This window comes from Pleuronectes platessa, chromosome 5 (genome assembly GCF_947347685.1).
Source record: "Pleuronectes platessa chromosome 5, fPlePla1.1, whole genome shotgun sequence".
NCBI lineage: Eukaryota > Metazoa > Chordata > Actinopteri > Pleuronectiformes > Pleuronectidae > Pleuronectes > Pleuronectes platessa.
In genome coordinates, this window is record NC_070630.1 from 6,851,752 (window position 1) to 6,874,702 (window position 22,951).

At 39.9% G+C, this 22,951-nt stretch overlaps 3 protein-coding genes across 3 annotated transcripts; 2 read left to right on the top strand and 1 right to left on the bottom strand.

Moving 5' to 3' along the window:
- Positions 1-2,612: 2,612 nt before the first annotated feature.
- LOC128440000 (diablo IAP-binding mitochondrial protein) lies at positions 2,613-6,169 on the bottom strand. Its single transcript, XM_053422557.1, has 6 exons — positions 6,092-6,169; positions 4,866-4,998; positions 4,271-4,393; positions 3,722-3,832; positions 3,488-3,584; positions 2,613-3,150 (listed from the first exon to the last, which is right to left on the bottom strand). The coding sequence occupies exons 1-6, from the start codon at positions 6,127-6,129 to the stop codon at positions 2,945-2,947; spliced, it is 708 nt and encodes a 235-aa protein (XP_053278532.1). The 5' UTR covers positions 6,130-6,169; the 3' UTR covers positions 2,613-2,944.
- An 882-nt stretch (positions 6,170-7,051) lies between these two features.
- Positions 7,052-13,115, top strand: LOC128440467 (odorant receptor 131-2-like). The gene is made up of 2 exons (XM_053423194.1): positions 7,052-7,062; positions 12,242-13,115. Coding segments are annotated over exons 1-2 (876 nt in total). The 5' UTR covers positions 7,052-7,060.
- Positions 13,116-21,556: 8,441 nt separating this feature from the next.
- LOC128440468 (odorant receptor 131-2-like) lies at positions 21,557-22,429 on the top strand. The gene has a single exon (XM_053423195.1). It carries the CDS (start codon positions 21,557-21,559, stop codon positions 22,427-22,429), a length of 873 nt encoding a protein of 290 aa, XP_053279170.1.
- Positions 22,430-22,951: the final 522 nt, after the last annotated feature.

The window sequence follows — 22,951 nt, forward strand, 5'->3', positions numbered from 1 at the left end:
TCCGTCAGCAGTTTTAGGCGGACATCATATTTAGTCACGGAAGATAAGCAAAAATTCTCGTCTCAAAGTGGTTCCCACATATTGAGCTCCCCGCTTCATTCTGCGGTGACATCTTCATGGCCAGTGTTAGTGTACGAGTCCTCACGAGGGGATGTGAACTCTGCAGGGAGCCTCCATCTTTGGCAAAATTCTCCACGCTCCCTCTCCGAGGGCTACGGCCGAGCTTCAGTGTGATTAAAGCATGACCCAGGATGTGTCACCACACTGTACCCCCTGCCTTTATACCCTCTGGTGGTTTATTTATACCCTCAATGAGCCATAAATCCCCAGGTGAAAGTGCTGCCCTTTTCACCGATCAATCTCCCCTCCTGGGCCACTTTGCATTGGAACTGTAAAGTCAGTGCAGCGAGGATGCTTGTGTCTTTATGAGATGATAAATCACGTCTTATTTTCGTCCATAAAACAATTAACGTGTTAACTATATCACAGATTTGGATGAAAAACTTTCAGCACGGATCATTTCATACCCCAGGCGGAACTTGTGCCGCATAAATGCTGCATAAATGCTCAGTCCCCCCACATTAGTGATAAATAGTTTATGAGCATTTACGGCCCATGACCTTTGTAATTGTGGTTCCCTCATTTAGATTTTATGCTGCAAAAATACTTCTAGGTAAGCACTATTGCATTTTCTTCCAGTCAGGCAGGGCTGCACTGGCACCAGCTCTTCTGTGACCAGTGTGTAAACGTCCGCACGGTCTGTGGGACATTTGGTTTTACAGTCTGTGAAAACAGTCTTTGTTAAACACAACATTCCTCACTAGCCGGTCCTTGCACACCTCAAAACCTCACACACCAAACACCCCCACCCCCCACCCCAAACACACACACACACACACACACACACACACACACAATCATGGTCTCATCCCCTGCAGAAGCCTGACCATCCAGAGAAGGAAGAGGTCACCTCACTGCTGACGCTACACACTCGTGCCTGCAGCTCCACATAGGTCTTCCCCATAATGAGCTCCCTCTTACAATGACCTCTGCAATGCATGCCGATCTTTGGAAGGCATAGGAGACAATTAGGAGAGTGTACATGTTACAGAGCATATTGACACTGCTGACAGATAAGGCAACTGTATTTGGAGGCAAACATGTAGGTAATGTGTATATTTCTAAAGTGTAGTTACTTTTCTCCAATGTCTATGTGCTGAAGGTGCATAAGCGGGAAATGAAGATGACAGAAGTTAATTACAGAGTTTGTATATAAATTGATTATAGTTCATGGCGATTATACTGCTATGTAGATTATATGCACATGCTGGCTTGAAACAAAAAGCCACATGCAATTGTAGGTATATGCACCAGTGTCTGCAGTAAACGCCAAAGAAAACTGTGTAGCTCCTAACTTTTATTATCAAAAATATGTACAGCATAAAATAATAACGACATTAAATACAGTTCCATTGATGCAGAAACATAATATTGTATTGGAGTAGATTAAGATCGCCATCTGCTGGAATTAAAGGGTAGGTTCATCATTTTTAGGCCTGTAAGTTGCAACCATGTGAACACACTTAGGTTTGCTTGCTGCCATCATTCCTCCTTTTCAACCTTTTCAAAAGGCCTGTTCAGATCTCATGAAGACAAATATCCGCAGTCTTTCTTCTGTGTGAAAGTACAAATATTTTCCAGAATTCATCTGAGGCTTCCAGAGGACTCATTGGTCAGAGTTTGACAAATCAGGCAACATTTCCTTCACAGGACGAGGACTTTGGATTTTGTCAGCCTCGGATTGGAGGGACAATTACTGCAAGTGAAGCCAGCCTTCATGTTCATGAGGGCATGTGACTATTTTCTAAGACAAGGCTTTGAAATGTGACCCTATCATTAAGCTTATATAGCAGATATGTAAAAGAAGGTGAACAGAATAACTCTTCATGAGTTAATCTGGGAAATTGTTATGCAGCCTGTTAAGTTCTACTTGCTGTCCCACACATAAGCCTAAACCTGAATTAGACTAATCAATATAACAGGTTGCAATCAAATCTGTCCAGTTATGGATTACACTCTTATTTTTTAACGGTTAATAAAAGAAGGAAGGTTTGTTTTCTTTTCTGTGAATGTGTAGACAGAGATGAGGTTGTAGATGAAGTGACAACAGCTCGGTGCTGAGAAACAGCCTAAAAGCTCCGTGGGAGAAAGTCAGGACATGGGTAATTTGCAGTGAAGGTAGAGGTGTTGAGTGAAAACGAGAGATACAAATAACAAGTAAAGCAACACGGCCTTTGTAGATGATGGACTCAGAGGAGCAGGTGAGAGGGAGTCAGAGGGAAATTCAACTGCACCAACAAAACTTCACATTGAATAAAAGTGTTATTTTGCCAATTGTGTGGTGCGTCTTGGTTTCAGGGTGTTTGTAAATAGCTTCGGTCACGTAGGCAAACAAAATATTTACCACTGCCATCCTCTGGCAACAACATGAGGTGGAAACCTTGTTTTAACTTCAATTCTTTGTACTTGTTAAATATTTCTTTAAGCTTTTGAATCGGCAGCATCACAAAATTAAACAATAGTACCACAATACAGAATCTGAGCCACGCCAGTTTTATATTCTTTATACTGTTTCTTGTCTTTATTACAATTAAGTCCGACAACATATCAACAAAAAATCCACTGCAGGTCAAATCCCAACACAATAAACAGAAGAGAGAAAACAGAAAACCGCACCAGCAGTTGATAGTAGTCTTCAATGAACCAACCCGATGATTGGTGAGATGTCTGTGATCATTTTGTGTGAATCAATCACTTTGAGCTCATTGTATGATGAATGAGACATTTTAAATCAGAAATATAGACCCACAATGGAAGAAGATAGTGTAGGAATGATAACATGTTAGTTTTACTCTCTGTTTTCTGATACATCTGTATGTTTGTTTTAGTCTTCTCTCAGATAAGCTTCAGGCATCTCCTCCTCATCATTATTCTGTACGGAGGCAGGCTGCTGTGCCATCCTTTGAATCTCCATTACTTTGGTCTCGGCCAACTTCTTATCTGCATCCGCGGACAGCTTCTGTGCCTTCTCCACCTGCGACAGGGCCACCTCAAGGTTTGAATTCATCGTGATGGACGCATGGTCGGCTCCTGGAAACACAAAGAAGTAAACACAAAGTTCAAGGGTTGAGATTACACCACCTCGAGTTCGGGCATTAGTGAGGCGCTGCTGTCCATCATCTCCATTGTGCTTCTCTCAAAGTTCCGCTGAGTGGCAGCAAATGATCCATACACTGTCCAAAGTGTAAGACTGACAGCTGATGAATAAGACGGGCAAAAACCACAAAGTACAAAGCTTGGAGAGGATTATTCAAAACTTAACACTTATACTGTTTTACAAGAGCCCTGAGAAAACCGGTCTCTGCACTGCAAATCCTAACACATAACATCCTTGAGTTACAACACACACAATTGATCTTCTACACACCTGATGTGTATGCTGCCTCCGCGGCCATCTCACACATCTTGACCGCGCTGACCCAAGTTGACTCGAAACGCTTGCATTCATCCTGTCTGTCATTAACCTGACATTACAGAGAGAAATATAAAATGTCAAACAGGCCTGGTGTGATATTTACAGATTGGTTATCTATAAATTACCTGAAAAACAGACATGTTTAGAAAAACTTTTCAACGGAGAGAGCAACAGAAACAAACTAACCTCTGCCCGCTGGCCAATGATCACCTGCCAGATTGAATCCTCCTCGTCTTTAGTCAGTTTTCCCAGTGATGTCAGGTATTTTCTTTGCAGAGCATTGAGTATGTGCACAGCCTGTTCACAAACAAATGGAGAACGTGCACATTTACATTTAAATCAAACACCAACTATGGTTACAGATGAGCACGTAAGAAGTTTTCCGGAAATGGACATTTCTTTAACTGTAGTTGAAAAATTCAGATTTTTCTTTTAATTTCCCCTGTCATGTATTAGGAGTAAAAGCCAATCACAGAGATCTTCATTCTGAAATCAAACCACAATTCTCAAAACTGCTTATCTATCAATTAAATAAGTGTGGAATTATATATAGTTATAAATATTGGTGTTTTGGGGGTGACGTATAGACTCGACCCTCACCTGCTCTGCTTTCAACCCCTGAACTATTTTAAGTTTACAAACTGACAGATATTAATTTATATATACACATATAACAAAAGATGTTACCATACATAGGAATTCAATAAGGAAAAAACTGTTAACCAAAAGACTTACTTTTGAATACTCATCGATGGCGTCTATGAGAGCTAAGGTGGCCTGTGAGAGAAAAGTGGTTGAACTGTCTGTAACCAGAGATGCTGCTCGTCTGATCAGAGAGTCATGAGAGAGCTGTTCAACCTGCAGCACAGACACGGAGGGAAACACAAAAATATGTCAGGACAAACTAGTGTTTCAAGAATCACTCTGGTCCTTAAAGTATGAGTTCAATTCAGAGGAAAATAGATACACTTTCACCTAATTTAGGTAAAATTACAAAGACACTTTTAGGAAAATGTACTTAACATTTTAAAAAGTGCACATTTGTCAGAGTTGTATTTTATGTATTATATGTACATGTATATTACATTAAGGGATTTTTATTGATGACGCATTCATGTGAAAATATTACACGGCAAAGTAACAAGTAACAGTTAAATAAATGAAGTCTAAAATATAGGCTATGATACCTCAAGATGTACTAAAGTTTTGCATGTACTTACTTTTCACCACTATAAAAAATACAGAAGATAAATGTGTCCTGTCAGTTTAATTCTGTATATGACTGTAGTCATTCTTACATACTTCTGTTTCTGGCCGGTGACAGTCTCACCTGTTTGAAAGGTACAGCACACAGCCCACCGCCGACGGCCAAAGACGCCAAACTTGTGTAAAGAACATTTGTCCATTTCCTTGGTTTATGCACTGTGGTATTTTTACAGTTGAACAGGACCCGAGCAGAACTCCTGAAGAGAAACAAATTTTTCTAAATCAGCACAGTCTTTTTCTACTAACTTAGCATTGGAAATTCATTATCATTTTATTGGATTAGGAATTCATCACCAAATTTCATTGTATGATTTGGATCAAGGACAATGAGGGAAATTGAAAGGTCTCCATTTGTCATTAAAGGAGAATGAACTATGACAAAATAAAGTAATGCTATAATATATGCATTTAGACGAATCACATGTTAAATGTTTAATGAGGAACGCAGTCATATTTTTAATTATACAGTAAGAAAATGGTATAAGGGCTGTAATAAAATTTGTGGCTGATTTCCATTTGTTGATAGTTAAAAAAGTTATAGAGCTGTAACATCCATTTTAATTTATCTGCTGAATACTGTTTTCCATATATCAATGTATGAATTAGTCTGTAATATGTCAGAAAATATTGAAAGATGCCTGCTATAGTGTCTAATAACCCAAGATGGTGTATTAAACGGACTTTTATACAAAGAGTTAAAAAATAATTCACCAAATGATCAATGAGAGAAGCTTAAACCTGCAAATACCAAGTTATCGTTATGGAAGTATAGCTCTCCCCCAAACATTTCAGTTCTATTCCCTATACATACCCAGTATTTACAAAAATGGTAAAATAATTCCTCCTTCCCTCAAAGAATATCCAGTGGTGACTCACTTCCCTATTTGTGTTTGTTTACATCAGCTGTCTCTTCATTTACAGGATTGTATTTGTGTCTGACTTCAATCAGGAAGTTGCCATGTGACTCGGAGGGAGTTAGAATATAACACGAAAGTAACACTTAGTCGTCATATAGGGACAAAGATGTATTATATATTTATTATTGTTCCACTTGTGTATGATTCTCTAACAACAATGCACACAGTAATGTCGATGTAAAGCGAATGAAAACAGATGTGAGAAGTCAGCTCCGTCGTCCGCGCGCTGTTATCAAACTAAACCTTCTCGTTCTCCCGCGTTAGAGTCAACAATAGCTCGTGACGTTTGAGATGCAGATATTTCACTGTGATATTAACAGTTCATTGTTGATTCAGTTTGTTTAACTTGATCTGTCTGACATAAACATCTCACCTGAGGAAGTAGGCGGCTCCCCTCCTGACCGCGGCCATGTTGGTCCGTCACAATAAAGTGCTCGCTGAATGAGCAAAGGTTCCGCCTGATGGTGAACACTGAAAAACTGGTGCCCCCTCCTGGTCAAATATGATATAATATAATATACACAAGTGGACACAATTGTTGGTACCCTTCCGTTAAAGAAAGAAAAACCCACAATGGTCACTTAAATAACTTAAAACTCACAAAAGTAATAATAAATAAAAATTTACTGAAAATTAACTAATCAAAATCAGACATTTCTTTTGAATTTTGGCTCAATAAAATCATTTAAAAAAACAACTAATGAAAATGGCCTGGACAAAAATGATGATACCCCTAGAAAAGATTGAAAATAATTTGACAGTAGGGACATGTTAAACTAAAGTGTGTCCTCTAATTAGCATCGCAGGTCTCTTCAAACTTGTAATAAGTCTATTTAAAGGGTGAAAAGTAGTCACTGTGCTGTTTGGTATCATGCTTTGTACCACAAGGAACATGGACCACAGAAAGCAAAGGACAGAGTTGTCTCAGGAGATTAGAAAGGAAATTATCTGCAAGCATGTTAAAGGTAAATGCAATAAGACCATCTCCAAGGAGTGTGATGTTCATCTGACTACAGTGGCACATATTATTCAAAAGTTTAAGGTCCACGGGACTGTAGCCAATCTCCCTGGACTTGGCCGCCTGAGGAAAATTGATGACAAAATGAAGAGACGGATAATACGAATGGTAACCAAAGAGCACAGAACAACTTCCAAAGAGATTAGAGGTGAACTCCAAGGTCAAGGTCCATCAGTGTCAGATCGCACCATCCGTCGCTGTTTGAGCCAAAGTGGACTTCATGGAAGACGACCAAGGAGGACACCGCTGTTGAAAGCAAATTATAAAAAACGAGACTGGAATTTGCCAAAATCCATATTGACAAGCCACAAAGCTTCTGGGAGAATGTCCTTTGGACAGATGAGACAAAACTGGAGCTTTCTAGCAAGTCACATCAGCTCTATTTTCACAGACGCAAAAATTAAGCATACAAAGAAAAGAACACTGCACCTACTGTAATACATGGAGGAGGCTCGGTTATGTTCTGGGGCTGCTTTGCTGCATCTGGCACCGGGTGTCTTGAATCTGTGCAGGGTACAATGAAATCACAAGACTATCAAGGCATTCTGGAGCTAAATGTGCTGCTGTCAGGCGTGTTGGTTTATCCTAAATATGAGAAGATGAGCCAAACTCGGTTTGTTCAATCAAGTACTTTTTTAGAAAGTAATGAAAGGCAACAATCAGCAAAGCAATGGGCATCCAACAAGTCGCATCAGAACACGAGACCCATCAGAACGCATCAAACAGCCGGTGCCTGTCTATTTTATAACAGTAGGTCTTGGTTCTTCCTCCTCGAAAGTGCGCAGGCGTAGGCCATCCTCTTGGTATTGGTATAAGGAAGTGACAAGGAGCCACTCCCAAGGCCTTGACACAGCTGATGGCATGAGGGCCAATGGTGTTGACAATTGGAGAAAAGATTATTGTGTTCTCGCTATATCAAAACAATATTCTGTTTGTACAGACATTCAAAACAATTTAACGAAAACAACGAAACAGAACTGTGACGCAGACACATTCTAATTTCAGGATTACACACTAGGAAGGAAAAGGTTATTTATTAATCATTTGTATAGAAGGCCTTATCTGGCTCAAACTGCTTCTATCTTTATTCATTTAGAGTTGAGTCAGACAGAGACTATAAGTAAAATATTGAAATCCTAACACATCCCAGTTTCAGAAACTTGGTCTCAGTCGCAGGTCATGGGTCCTCCAACAGGATAATTACCCGAACACACAGCTAAAAACACCCAAGAATGACTAGGAGCAAAACATTGGACTATTCTGAAGTGGCCTTCTATGAGCCCTGATCTAAATCTGATTGAACATCTGTGGACGGAGCTGAAACATGCAGTCTGGAGAAGACACCCTTCCAACCTGAGACAGCTGGAGCAGTTTGCTCATGAGGTGTGGGCAAAAATACCTGTTGACAGGTGGAGAAGTCTCATTAAGAGTTGCAGAAATTGCTTGACTGCAGTGATTGCTTCAAAAGGGTGTGCAACAAAATGTTAAGTTAAGGGTACAATCAATTTTGATTCTGTTTAACCACAATTCAAAAGCAATTTCTGATTTTCATTAGTTAATTTCCAGTAAATCCTTATTTATTATTACTCTGTCAGTTTCAAGTTATTTCAGTGACCATTGTGGGTTTCTCTTACTTTAACGGTAGGGTACCAACAATTTTGTCCACGTGTGTAATAGAATATAGTATAATATATTATAATGTAATATAACATAATACACCACAACAGAATATATTTTGATACACTATAATACATTTAATACACTACAATTATAAAATAATTTCATACAAAAAACGATAATGGATTATAATGCTTTGTTACAGTTTAAACTTACAGCATGTAGAAATTTAATTCTTAGTTGCACTTGGTTTGATAAATGTTAAGTTCATTTTTGTGGAAAAATAAAAAAGCTCCATCCTCTTGATATACAAAAATTTGCTCCTTTTCATCGCGATCATTTCAATAAGTCTCATTTATTTTAAATAGTTTTAAGGTTTGCACTGTGCAGTAAATAAAATAAGCAATGAGGACGTGTTATCTTGGTAATAATGATTACATTTATCTTTATTTCCTACCAGACAAACAATCAATTGATCAAGCAAGAAAATAACCACTGAGCTGCAACTGAAAAGCTAGGATTGATTTGTTGCACCTTAACCAACTGTTTTACTTTTAAAATGCTGATCATACATTCATGATGATGACATAAAGATGATGTACACTGTATATAATAAATTATTTATATAAGTTGTCAAAGAGGAATATATGCTCTCATTTGTGGTTTGTGGGAGATAAAAATAACTTTTAGACATTCCAAATAAAAATATTATGTTATATATATATATATATATATATATAAGACAAATATGGATCCATCGACCAAGGCCATTCATTTGCATCCAATAATTTCATCATATTCTCACAGACAATGAGACAAATTTGTAGTTTTGCAATAAAGAAAAATAAACTTATCTCAAACTTGTGTCATTCATCCTCGCCCAGAGCCCAAATAAACACCAACACCTTAAATAATTAATGAACCAATTAAGTTGATGAGTTACACAGGGGTTTTGGTGGCTCATAAGAGAATAACAAGGATCAGCTCATTAGCATCACTGTTGTGTTTAGAGTCTAAATCCACATGGAAAAAAAAATGACTTCAGAGTTTCACCATCAAAACAATATTCCCTCTTGAAACATCTGTGTCTTCTTGGTGAACAGACGAGAGCCACTTTAAAGTATATTCTCTGGACTGGTAGTGTGAAATTCGGATAAAAAGTATATGGAATATAACTTTTTATTGTACATGACACATACAAATGTATGTCCAATGAACATTGTCCAAATGTAAAAATCTATTTTAAATGCAAAGCAGAGACGACTCAAGATACAAAGAATATGTTATCAATAAGGCTTCTAATCTTCCAAGAGCTTTGTAATATTAAAGCCCAACTACTTTGGACACAAAGTCTCTTTCAAGCACATCACATTGTAACTATGGAAAATCAATGTTGGCAGTAACTGGTGATGACAACTCTTTGGTGGTTAAACTTTTATTTTATCTTCCCCTTGTGGTCGTGGCAACTTTGAATGCCATGTTACTCCAGGGATGGTTTGGTAAAATGAAACCTCTTATATCGATATATTTTTATCGCATTTATATAACTTACATTATTTCTCATATACTTCTGATGTGTATATAGTTTTTTTGTTTTGATCCTTGTAAGTTCTACTACTAGCTTTGGAGTCCTTTTTATTGAATTTATAAGGCAGGTGTCACAAAACAATTTTTTTTTTTGTGGTTACGAATAAGACATTTACGCCTAAAAACGAGGCATTAATTACAGACTCATTTTAGTTCAGGTTTTCATCGCACTTTTCCTCCCTCAACATTTTGCTATTCACAAATCTGGTTGTGTATAATTTTCTACATGTTGTCATCTGTGTACATTCTGGTCACACGTATTACTCTTCATCACCATCACATCCTCCTCCTCATTCAAGGCCTCAGCTCTGTGCACTGCTTTATTCTCTCACCGTCAACATCAGTATCTCTGAGCTTCTACAAACAACACAGGGTTTCCTCTGAGGGGCTGTTCATCTTTTCACACGTGGCAGGGTCATGTCAGGTCTGCCATCGGTCAGCTTTACTTCCTGTTCATGAGCATCACCATTGTGTTGTCCTACGCCAAGATAATGAAAGTGTCCGTGCAGTGTTAAATCTGTGAAAACAAGAGGACATTAGATCGGTGCATTTGCCAACACTCAGAGTGGCTATAAATTAGAGGATATAACCTACATGTATAATAATGTATCAAATGAGAACATGATAAAAGTAACAATGTAACAAAGAGGTTGTTTGTTTTGATTCTACAAATAATTATTATATCAATCACCTCAATTTTCATTCCATGTGTAACAGGCCAAATTAACCCCTGCCCAGATTAAACCTGGGTAGACTTTTTGCGCCCCTTCTATTTCTCGAACCAATATTTTGACATTAAAAAATATATTTAACATAAGGGGAACATTTTCCAAATATCGAAAGAGGTAGGGCGTTTTCAGAACTTGCTGGCGCAATGATGGGTATGGGTTGAGTGTGGGTCGAAAGGACCGATTAATTTAATTCATTTTTTTGTTTAGTTTTTTTCCAAACTTGCATGCACCTAGTGCAGTACATTCTTAATATCATTGGTTGAATGTTGCCCGGTTCTGTATCCCTCCTCCACTCCCTGAGATGCCCAGACATGCAAGAGATGTCCTAACAAACGTTAGATGATGGCTGAAGTTCAAGCACTATGGACTCTGGTACTGCAAGAAAATAACAGATATCTGGACACGCTTTTATTATAACTTGACAGAAAATAAAACACATCGCACTGCAATAACAGGAGAGAAACCGTTAGGCTTAAAAATATGTTGGAAGAACTCAACAAATCTCAAGAGGCACCTGAGAGCGCACAACCCTGTAATTTATGCTACAGTAAATTAGCTAGTAACTACTAAGAAGTGTGTAACTTTGAACATTAATATTGTAGCAAGGACCTGCTAGTCTTAGAAGTTGAAGTTTGAGGACATAGTCATCTTTGATCTTTGTGGAAAACTAATATTTTTTCGGTTTTTCTGGTTGAAGTATAAAAGTCTATGTTTTAGAGTTTTGTTAGCTTTCTCACTTAACTAACCCGACAAAGCTGAACCCCTAATAAAATGTTGAAAATTAAGTAATTCTTGTGTATATGACTCAACACTACGTATATCATGGGGGTATAATCTGGCCTGAGGGGTACGAATTGGCCAAGGCCATAATATACCCAGGGTATAATCTAGCCTAGGCCCCTTTAACCCCAGGTATAGTCCAGACTGGGGGTATACTATGGCCTGTTACACCGGGTTCCAACCAATGACCAGCACCAACAAGAATTCAATGTTTGATGGAAGAGATGTTGCAGCGCTCCTGTTGTAGGATCAAATAAGTATTATCTTAAATGTGAACATTTAGATTCAACTTATTTAATAAAGACACATGTAAATAGTTGAAACACATGAAGTTTCAATTATGTTTTGAGTGTGAATCCCTCCAACGGACAAAGTGAGTAACTATAGCTACTGTCGCCTATGAGGTGTGTTGTTGGCGAATGTTGTCGCTCGTGACTCTGTTGTGATTTAACGTTCATGTGACGTTGTGTTATAGTTGCTGATATAAAGCCCTCACACACAGTTCCTGCTCAGAAGGCTGCACAGAGCTCAGCTTAACACCTTCACTCCAGGGATGGTTTTGGTAAACTGGGTCTTGTGCTCTTATGTCTCCTTCTAATTATTTGTCCATGCACGATGTACTAAAATAATGTGTATTGTGTTTGATACCTGTGGATTCAAATAGAGATCATCCCTTGTTGAGTTCTGCATCAGGTTTTAGAGCTGAATGAAGTGTGGCAGTGTCTGAAAGCTTTTTACATTAGGTTGTGACAGCCAGAAAAATGGCTGCTAACATCACTACAGAGTACAGGATGAATAATAAGGTCATGTTGATTCAGGTCTTCATCGTCCTCTTTCTCTGCATTAACCTTCTGCAAATTACGACCTTTTTCTCCAAGGAGGTCTTCTACACCACCATGCGCTACGTCTTATTTGCTGTCTCACTAATGTCTGACTGTCTTTTTTTATTCCTGGCTGACATCCTGCTCATTTTGAGTTACTATCGCTTTACGATACAAATGTGGTTGTGCCTTATTATATATATGGTTTCGTCTCTGTACACTTTTGTGACACCGGTCACTCTGACGGCGATGACCCTGGAGCGCTACGTGGCCATTTGCCTGCCGCTGCGTCACGCAGAGCTGTGCTCCCCACGCAGCACTCTGCACGGCATCCTCATCATCCACAGCCTCAGCTCTCTGCCCTGCATCGTTGTTCTCTCCATCTTCTTTGCATCTGCCTCCTCTGCTTCCTACACCCAGGGCAGACTTTGCACTGTGGAAGTCTTCCTCATCCACATGTGGCAGGGTCACCTCAGATCAGCCATTAATCAGTTTTACTTCCTGATCATGTGCATCTCAATTGTGTTTTCCTATGTGAAGATAATGAGAGTGGCCAAAGCTGCATCAGCAGAGGACAAACAGTCCACATGGAGAGGACTCAGAACTGTGGGGCTTCATGCTTTCCAGCTGCTCCTGTGTCTCATCCAGCTGTGGTGTCCTTTCATAGAAGCTGCTGTGCTTCAAATCAATCTCATGTTATTTATCAATGTCAGGTTCTTTAATTACATTACTTTTATTCTTGCTCCAAGATGTCTGTCTCCTCTCATTTATGGCCTCAGGGATGAAATGTTTTTTCATGCCCTGAAAAGATTAGCTCTCTGTTGTTTGCGTAAGAAACACTGATCAGATTTGTATCGATTAACAAATTGTCATGATGTTATATTATGACATGTTTTGTTATTTAATTGCATCTCTGGCTTGATTGATATTGATATTTATAATAAAAAAATGTAATTGAAATATGAACTTGGATAGAAAAAATTTAAATGTTGATTGATTAACATCCAATCCCACTACTTGTATTTTTGATGACAATATTTGCAAACATTGTTTTAAAGTCAGCTTGCATTCATCCTGTCTGTCATTAACCTGACATAGAGAGAATTATAAAAACGTCAAACAGGCCTGGTGGGATATTTACAGAGTGGCTATCTATAAACATCATAAATGAACTAGCCTCTACCCGCTGGCCAATGGTCACCTGCCAGATCTTTCGTCATTTTTCCCAGTGAAGTCAGGTATTTTCTTTGCAGAGCATTAACTATATTTTAACTGTAGTTGATAAATTCTGACTTTTCTCTGAATTTCCCCTGTCATTTATTGGGAGTGAAAGCCACAGTCACCGAGGTCTTCATTCTGAAATCAAACCACAACTCTCAAAACTGCTTATCTATCAATTAAATAAGTGTGGAATTTTATATAGTTATAAATATTTGTGTTTTTCGGGGGTGACGTATCGACTCGTCCCTCACCTGCTCTGCTTTCAACCCCTGAACTATTTTTAGTTTAGAAACTGACATATATTAGTATATATAAACACGTATAACAAAACATGTTAACATACATAGGAATTCAATAAGGAAAAAACTGTTGACCAAAAGGCTGTAGACTTACTTTTGAATACTCTGTGATGGCATCTATGAGAGCTAATGGCCTGTGACCAGCAGTGTTGGGCAAGTTACTGAAAATTAATACTTAGTTATAGTTACTAGTTACTTCTTTTAAAAGTAATTGAGTTACTTCACCAGTTACTGTTCATCAAAAGTAATTAGTTACTAGGGAAAGTAACTTTTAAGTTACTTTTATGTCTGCTTTTTAAATGTAATGAATATGAACAGTACTGAACAGTCAAACACAATAAACATATTTTTTGTAATCAACAGGGCAACAGGCCTTCAAATAAAGCAGTAGTACAAAAATCCCTTTTAATACTTAACTTAATACAAAATAACTGTCTCAGTCATTTAACAGTGTTTTTTTTACCACATTAGGCCCAATGAAATAAGTGAGGAGAAGCTTCTCAAACTTATGATCTGAGAGCCTATTTCCTCTTTGGAGAGAGAATCAGGCTCACCTTGCATACCTGCCTGTAGATCTCACGGAGCGGACAGATTTAATACACACGCCAACGCTGTCAGTGTTTCCCCTAGGTTTACAGCTTTTTTTGGGTGGGGGGGCCGCGGAAGCTCTCTGTCCGCTGGTGGGAGTGTGCTCACCTGTGTGTGTGCGCATCGGGATGGAACTCCGCCGTGAGCGATACAGAGAGCAGATGAGAAATCTAAACGCTCGGCCATGTGGCGGGGGGGGGCTGATAAAACAGAGGAGGCTAGAGAGGCGGGAGAGAGGGAACGAATGTTGCGACGGAGCGGTACAGAGTCTGTTAATGTGGTAGGTTTGTCAGTTTGAGATAGTGGGAGAGAGTAAGAGATAAAGAAATGGTCAGAGACATGAAGTGTGGTTACGGTGAGGTGAGCTGTTGAACAGTTTCTGGTGAAAATATAGTCAAGGTGGTTACCGGCTTTGTGAGTAGGAGGGGGAGGACTGAGTGAGAGAGCAAAAGAAGACAGTAAAAAGAATAGGTCAGATCACTTCTCTGTCTGGATGTTAAAGTCACCCAGAAGGATAAGTGGAGGGCCTGACAGTTGGTCTGGGTGTGTGGGTTGAAAGAGAAGGCAGAGGAGATAGCAGCTGGGGTGAATGTGTTGTCCGATGTGATCCAGGTCTCAGTGAGAGCAAGGAAGTCAAGTGCTGGGTAGCAAAGCCAGAGAAGAGGTCTGTCTTGCGGGTAGCTGACTGGCAGTTCAATAGGTCCCCTGTGACAAGATGTTGGGTGAGTGTGGAACGGCTGGGATAGATAAGAGAGGAAAGGTTACGGCATTGGTGTGAACGAGTTTAAGGCCTATACTATTTACGAGTAGAAATGTGCATGGAAAGTATAAACATATTAATAAAATAAAATATCGGCTTAATACTCCCCGAAGACTCCAACGAAAGACCCCTTTGTCTTTATCCTCCGGGTCTTCAGAGACGCTGTGCTGACCACACCCCTGCTCATGAGTCAATCAGGCACCAAGTGGTGATGGCCCAGCAATAGAAACTCAGCAGAGTTCAACACAAGAGAAACTTGTCACTTTAATCAGTGATCAGGTGAGTGTCACAAAATCTCCTAATTTGCCAACAGCTGATTATGGACAAACGACGGACCCTTTTTCATTTATGTGTTGGGCCAGAGCCCAGCGGATGACCACAAGACACAGGTCAGAGGTTATCCAAAGAAAATCTAAACAAAGGCCTGTGTAAATTAAGGCCTTGTGGAACATTCTTATCCACCTGTGAGTACTTTTTCCTGGCAGTTTCGAGAAACCCCAGCATGTTTCAAGGCCCCCGCAGGAACACGGAACCCCTGCTGGGTGTGACCACACACACACACACCAGTAGATACTCAGTATTACATGTGTGACCATTGTGATAAGTGCTGCTGCTGCTGTTGCCTTCTTTGAAATATTGGAGTTTGTTAAATGAAGAATCATTGAAATAACATTAACTTTATTTCCCCTTTTGAATAAATACTTTTGTAATTAAAGTATTTGTATTTCTGTGATTATTTGTACATGTGTATGTGAATGCAGCTGGATTACTATAGCCTGTGCTCGAACTTAAAACCCTTCATTGTTTATTATATAATCATTAATATTAAATATTGAGATTATTAATTTAACTTTTATCACTTGAGACTGATAACTATAGTTTGACTAGTTGGTCCCTGTAACCAGGGTGGTGCCCCGCAACGATAAGCATTAATTACAGATTGTTTCATTCTTAATTGATCATTTTATTGTTTTCATTAATTATTTAACCATTATTAATTGATAACTGTATCATTTCTAATTAATTATTTTACTATTCTTAATTACTAGCTTTATAATTTTTAATTATTTTTAATAAATAATTTCTATTTTAATAATCATTTCTCATGATTATTAATAATTAGCCAACGTCAAATCTACTACTACTATTGCACAACATATGGTTCTCCGAAGGCTGTGGGTGCTGAAATAATTCACCGCCAGAACAGTACGTGGTGCAACGTTTTTTTTGGGGTCTAAGACGATCTTAGAGAAGCCTACCTCATGACGTCTTTATATGTAGAAGAAGTCCACGATTGTTTATTTACCTTCTCCCGGCTTTCCTCACACACAGTGAACGATGGCAACTATCAGAAAAGGCTGTTGATGGAGCTGGAGCTGCTTGACATGGAAGAGGACTTGCTTAACACAAGCTTAGAGAATCGTAATTGACTCTGAACATGCGTAGAAAGGACAGTTTTAGCTGAAATAAAGTGACACCCAGCGGCTCAAAATGCTTATGTTATCGCTTCTTAGCGCAGTGGTTCCCCGGTCTTGTTTCCAAACTGCGTTGCTAATGTGGCTTGAAGCTACACGGAGGCAGATAGCTTCCTCTCCAGCTTCCACACACAGTCAGCAGGGACTCTTGATACTCACTACTACCAATGGTTTGCTTCTAACCTGACGGTATTTGAGAAACAGTGTCATGATAGCTGTGGAATTAAAGACGTGACAGCGGGTTTTTGCGCTGTTACCACGGCAGTTAGCATGGTGGCTAGCACGCTAGCGCCGTCATGACTGGGCATTATAACCGTATGTGACCGTTAGTGCTCTAACCAGCCACCGTAAGCCGGACAACTCCGCTGGCTTAACACACTTGTCACATTAATCGTAGAATCGCAGTTGTGTTTAGGCTTTTTGTGATATAGATAATATGGACTACCATATATCATATACTTGTTTATATATCATACCATATATAAACAAAATCCTAGCTCAGGGGTCTCAAACTCAAATTACCTGGGGGCCACTGGAGGCATTATCTGGGTGAGGCTGGGCCGCATCAGGTATTCCACAAAAAAACTTTGCTAAAAAAATCCAAACTTCTCAAATGTCCTTATTAACAGTTATTTAACTTCAATGGGTTATTCTGAACATGAATAGAATATTGAAGAACAAGAACGGTTCTTCTGAACATGCTTTATCTTGCCTACTTCTTGCTGCCAGATCCGGTACCTCTCGTATCGAAAAAAAATTATATATAAATTATATTAATATGAATATAACATTTTTTTCGGTGGATAAATTACTAATTTGTGGCCACGCAATAACTAGATAATCTAATAAACTATATATAAAGCTTTCTTAACAACAGCATCACAAATTCATAAAATAATAACAAATGCAGACTTCTAAGATGAACCAAAATAATTATGCACATAGTCATGTACAGTCTGTGGCTCAGTGCGTAAATGTCACCACCAGAGGATGAGGGAATTTAAATCATTAAAATTCATCCACACATATCAGGTGTAAATAATAATGTAAAACAGCCCAGACTGTAAAATGTAGGTATTAGCTCAATGACGTGTTATAAACTGCTGTGGTTTAGAATAATCTGTCTGCGTAAAGTGTGTGTGTGTGTGTGTGTGTGTGTGTGTGTGTGTGTGTGTGTGTGTGTGTGTGTTCCGTTCGTTTTCTCCGCTGGACACAGAAGTCGCCTTTGCTCAAGATGCCACTTTATTAATCACTGACACAAAGACTGATACCGTCACTGCAGTATAGCCTAAATAAGTCCCACTGCATTGTAAGTGGCATGTGTGTACTGTCTTAAGCGTCGTTTTATGTGCGTTCCGGGACCTGTGCTCGTCGTACCTGCGCTGTCATATGTGCTTCGCGTTCCGGCACCTTGTGATTTACAAATGAAACACTGGATACATCATGACCTGCGCGAAAGAGGGCGGAAAACTATGAATTTCACCCTCCTGCTCTCCGCACATCCAAAGCCACCCTTTTCTCTTCCGGCTCTCTCGCGCACTCACTCTCACACACACGACCCCGCCCCCCATGTCACTCACATGCATGCTGCATTCACTGGACAGGCACACAGTAGGAAACCAGAACATCAGAACATTGTCCCACACAGAAGCTAACTAAGCGGGGTTGCTACAATATAAAACTCGAGGGCCGCACTAACACAGGGTGACCAGATTTGAGTTTGTAAAAAAGAGGACACTTCGTCGCGGGGGGGGGGGGGGGGGGGGGGGGGGGGGGGGGGTATGCGTGGGGAGGTGTAGTGTATAGCATGCCGCACCATGACCATGTGAATGCATACAAATGTCACAAATGAAATGACAAAAATGACACAAATGACTATATGAACATCTATTTATTGAACTTTAACAAAATTGCAAAGTGCAAATGTAAAACAAATCTTTTTTGTGGCATTTAAATGTGTCAATAATGATAACAAATAAAACATTCTAAATAATAAATTCTTTATATGGCCACATATTAAAATAAGAAAATTAAGAAACTTTTCAGTCCTCCTCATATATTAAAGCAATAATGATAACAAATACAATATTCCAAATAATAAATTACTTATATGGCCACATATTAAAATAAGAAAATTAAGACACTTTTCAGTCCTCCTCATGTGGTTGGCCATATTTCTCTGAAGACTGAATCTTACCCAGGAGTTGGCGATTGCCTATCAAATAGGTATGAAAGTCCTTGCAGGTCATGTTTTTGAAATTGTACTGGGTGCACAGAATCCCCTTCAGTGATTCAACAGACAACCGATTCCTCTCCTTGGTCCATTGGGCTTGCATCAGTGAAAAAATTCGCTCTACATTTGCATTGTGAGCAGGTATTGCAAAAAAAACTGTGCAATCTTGAGCAGCTCTGAATAAAAATCTACACTTTTGGATTTTTCCAAGAATTTGGTCCACCTCTGGTGTGCTTGAAGTTCACTGAATTCTTCATCGCTGTTACTTCTCTCAATAAATCTCTTAAGATTGGTGACCTGATCGAAGCACTTTGCATCATCAATTGCCACCCCCTTTTCAGCTAGGTGCCTGATACAGCCCTCAACATCATTCCAGTCAGGTATCTCACTCAGATCCATCCACATGAAAGTGGAGAACTCCTCCATGGGCGCCATCCATCTCTCTAAGTAACCAAGACACGCACTGTACAGGCCCTGTACTTCAGCACTGAAATGGTCACACCTTTGACCAAATCCATTCTTTTGCTTTTGTGCCAGCATGCCCTTGACTCTAAGAGGCATGAAGTTGTTTGTCTTCCGTTCATGAAGCATGGTGTGGACCTTGTCAAGAATTTTTTTAACTTCCACAACTGAATTGTTCTCCCTCTCCATCTCCTGAATGTGCGTCTGAAATATACACATGAGAGAATGCATTTGCCATAGGTAAATCTCGCTGAACTCATCTTCAAAAAACTTTTTGAGCAGCATGGGTGGTTTTTCCTGAGACAAAAAGAAGGCTTTCAAGGCTGGATACATCTGCAGCAATCTCTCGATACCTGGGAATAATGAAAGCCACCGTGTCTTGCTGTTAGAGAGGAGAGTTCTGTACTCCACATCAGCAAACTCACAGTACTCCTTCAGGTTCTCTGTGCTTCACGGCATTAACAATGGCTTCTGTCTTGGTGCGAGCACTTGAGATTTTTTGAGCTGTCACCGAATCTGGGAAACCTTTCTTAGCAAAGCAGATGTGCAGTCCATTGATCTGTAGCTGTTGTGATGCTTTATTGTGTGAAAAGCGAGGGTAACCTCTGCAGCCGTAACAGAAGTGTCGAGTAAAGTCTGTCATTTTACTCGACGAGCTCTCTCCTCTTGCTGCAGTTTTGTGTTTTGCAGAGTGTACGTGAGCTTCCAAATCGCTGCCACCTTTATTTGCCACTGACACGTAAGTGCCTGCTCTGCATGTCATGCACTCAGCTTCCGAAGCATCACGGCTGAGGCGAAAACATGGGTATTTTTTTTTTAGTTCGTCCGTGAACTTACATTTACGTTTAGGCATGGCTGCAGATGTAATGTGCTGTTGTAAACAGCGCACGGAGTGGAAGCGGCAAGGTGCTCAATGTTGCCAGATTGGAAATGGCAAAGTAACGTTCCAAAGGCTCAAAATAGTCGTATTTGGAGGATAATTATCGTGGCTCTGGCAACCCTGAGATCGGTCGCCCAATGACAGACTCTCTCTACAGTCAGCTCGCGCAAGAAGGTGGAACGTAAGGGTGGTACCATTTCCAGAACTTGGAAGGCCGAAATAACTAGTAGGCCATGTGAAAGACCCAGAAACACAAATATGCGACGAGGCAAAAAAAAAAAAAAAAAAAAAAAATTATTAATATTTTTTTTGCGACGAGGCAAAATACCGGACGTTTTTGGAATCCCTGCCGGACGCATTTTTTAGGTCACGAAAAGAGGACATGTCCGGGAAAAAGAGGACGTCTGGTCACCCTAACTAACATTAAACTTTCATATTAAGATGGGGGCCACAAAATAACGTCCCGAGGGCCGCAATTGGCCCGCGGGCCGCGAGTTTGAGACCCCTGTCCTAGCTCATACAATTCAAGGTAAGACCAAACAGGAACAAATATCAATCTAGTTAACCTGAGACACCAGATACAATAGTAATCCAGCAGATGTTGCGTGTGGAAATCGAAGGAGAGGAGTCGTCGTTCTCAAGTTGAAATTAAGCAAGTTTATTCAGAGGTCACAGGTCAGGAAAACGCGGTGTCCAGCAATTGGACATGCATGGGTCTCTAGTTCTATGCAGAAGGCTACACAGGAAAAGAGGCGCTTAAACAGAGTGCGCACATAGGTTACATATTGATATATTGGGCGTGACTGGGGTTCGTCTTGGATTGGTCAAAACTAGATGGAGGCCGCTGCATCTAGACGGGGCAGTGCCTCATCCTCTTGGAATGTCGCGTGATGAAGATATCGTACTTGCAATCCATTGTCGTGGTTACCAGAGGTCATAATGTTCCTGCCTCAAAGCAGCTGCCTTAGTGTGTTGTGGGGGAGAGATTTTAGGCCAAGGTCTGCTCATTATCTGCTGTTGGTGTTCTACTTTGGGTGTGTGTGAATTATAGTTGCTGATATAAAGCCCTCACACACAGCTCCTGCTCAGAAGGCTGCACAGAGCTCAGTTGAACACCTTCACTCCAGGGATGGTTTGGTAAACTGGGTCTTGTGATCTTATGTCTCCTTCTAATTATTTCTCCATGTACGATGTACTAAAATAATGTGTATTGTGTTTGATACCTGTTGATTCAAAGTGAGATCATCCCTTCTTGAGTTCTGCATCAGGTTTTAGAGCTGAATGAAGTGTGGCAGTGTCTGAAGGCTTTTTACATTTGGTTGTGACGGAGACAAAAATGGCTGCTAACATCACCACAGAGTACAGGATGAATGATGAGATCATGTTGATTCAGGTCTTTGTCGTCCTCTTTCTCTGCATTAACCTTCTGCTAATTACAACCTTTTTCTCCAAGGAGGTCTTCTACTCCACCATGCGCTACGTCTTATTTGCTGTCACACTAATGTCCGACTGTATATTTTTATTCCTGGCTGACATCCTGTCCATTATGAATTTATTTCGCTGTACGATACAAATGTGGTTGTGCCTTATTATATATATAATTTCGTCTCTGTACATGTTTGTGACACCGGTCACTCTGACGGCGATGACCCTGGAGCGCTACGTGGCCATTTGCCTGCCGCTGCGTCACGCAGAGCTGTGCTCCCCACGCAGCACTCTGCACGGAATCCTCATCATCCACAGCCTCAGCTCTCTGCCCTGCATCGTTTTTCTCTCCATCTTCTTTGCATCCGCCTCCTCTGCCTCCTACACACAGGGCAGAACGTGCACTTTGGAAATCTTCATCATCCACACGTGGCAGGGTCACCTCACATCAGCCATTAATCAGTTTTACTTCCTGATTATGTGCATCACAATCGTGTTTTCCTATGTGAAGATAATGAGAGTGGCCAAAGCTGCATCAGGAGAGGACAAAAAGTCCACATGGAGAGGACTCAGAACTGTGGGGCTTCACGCTTTGCAGCTGCTCCTGTGTCTCATCCAGCTGTGGTGTCCTTTCATAGAAGCTGCTGTGCTTCAAATCAATCTCATGTTATTTATCAATGTCAGGTTCTTTAATTACATTACTTTTATTCTTGCTCCAAGATGTCTGTCTCCTCTCATTTATGGCCTCAGGGATGAAATGTTTTTTAATGCCCTGAAAAGATTAGCTCTCTGTGGTTTGCTTAAGAAAAACTGATCAGATTTGTATGGATTAACAAATTGTCATGGTGTTATATTGTGAATTTTTTTTGTTTTTTAATTGCGTCTCTGGCTTGATTATTATTATTTTAAAATAAAGAAATGTTTTCCCAGTGATGTCAGGTATTTTCTTTGCAGAGCATTGAGTTTGTGCACAGCCTGTTCACAAACATAGAGAGAACTTGCACAGTTTACATGTTAATCAAACACCAACTATTGTGACAGAGGAGCACATCAAAAGTTTAATTGTAGTTTATAAATTCTGATTTGATTTTTTATTTCCCATTTGACAGATATTGGTTTATATATACACATATAACTAAAGATGTTAACATACATAGGACTTACTTTTGAATACTCATCGATGGCGTCTATGAGAGCTAAGGTGGCCTGTGAGAGAAAAGTGGTTGAACTGTCTGTTACCAGAGACGCTGCTCGTCTGATCAGAGAGTCATGAGAGAGCTGTTCAACCTGCAGCACAGACACGGAGGGAAACACAAAAAAAGTCAAGACAGACTAG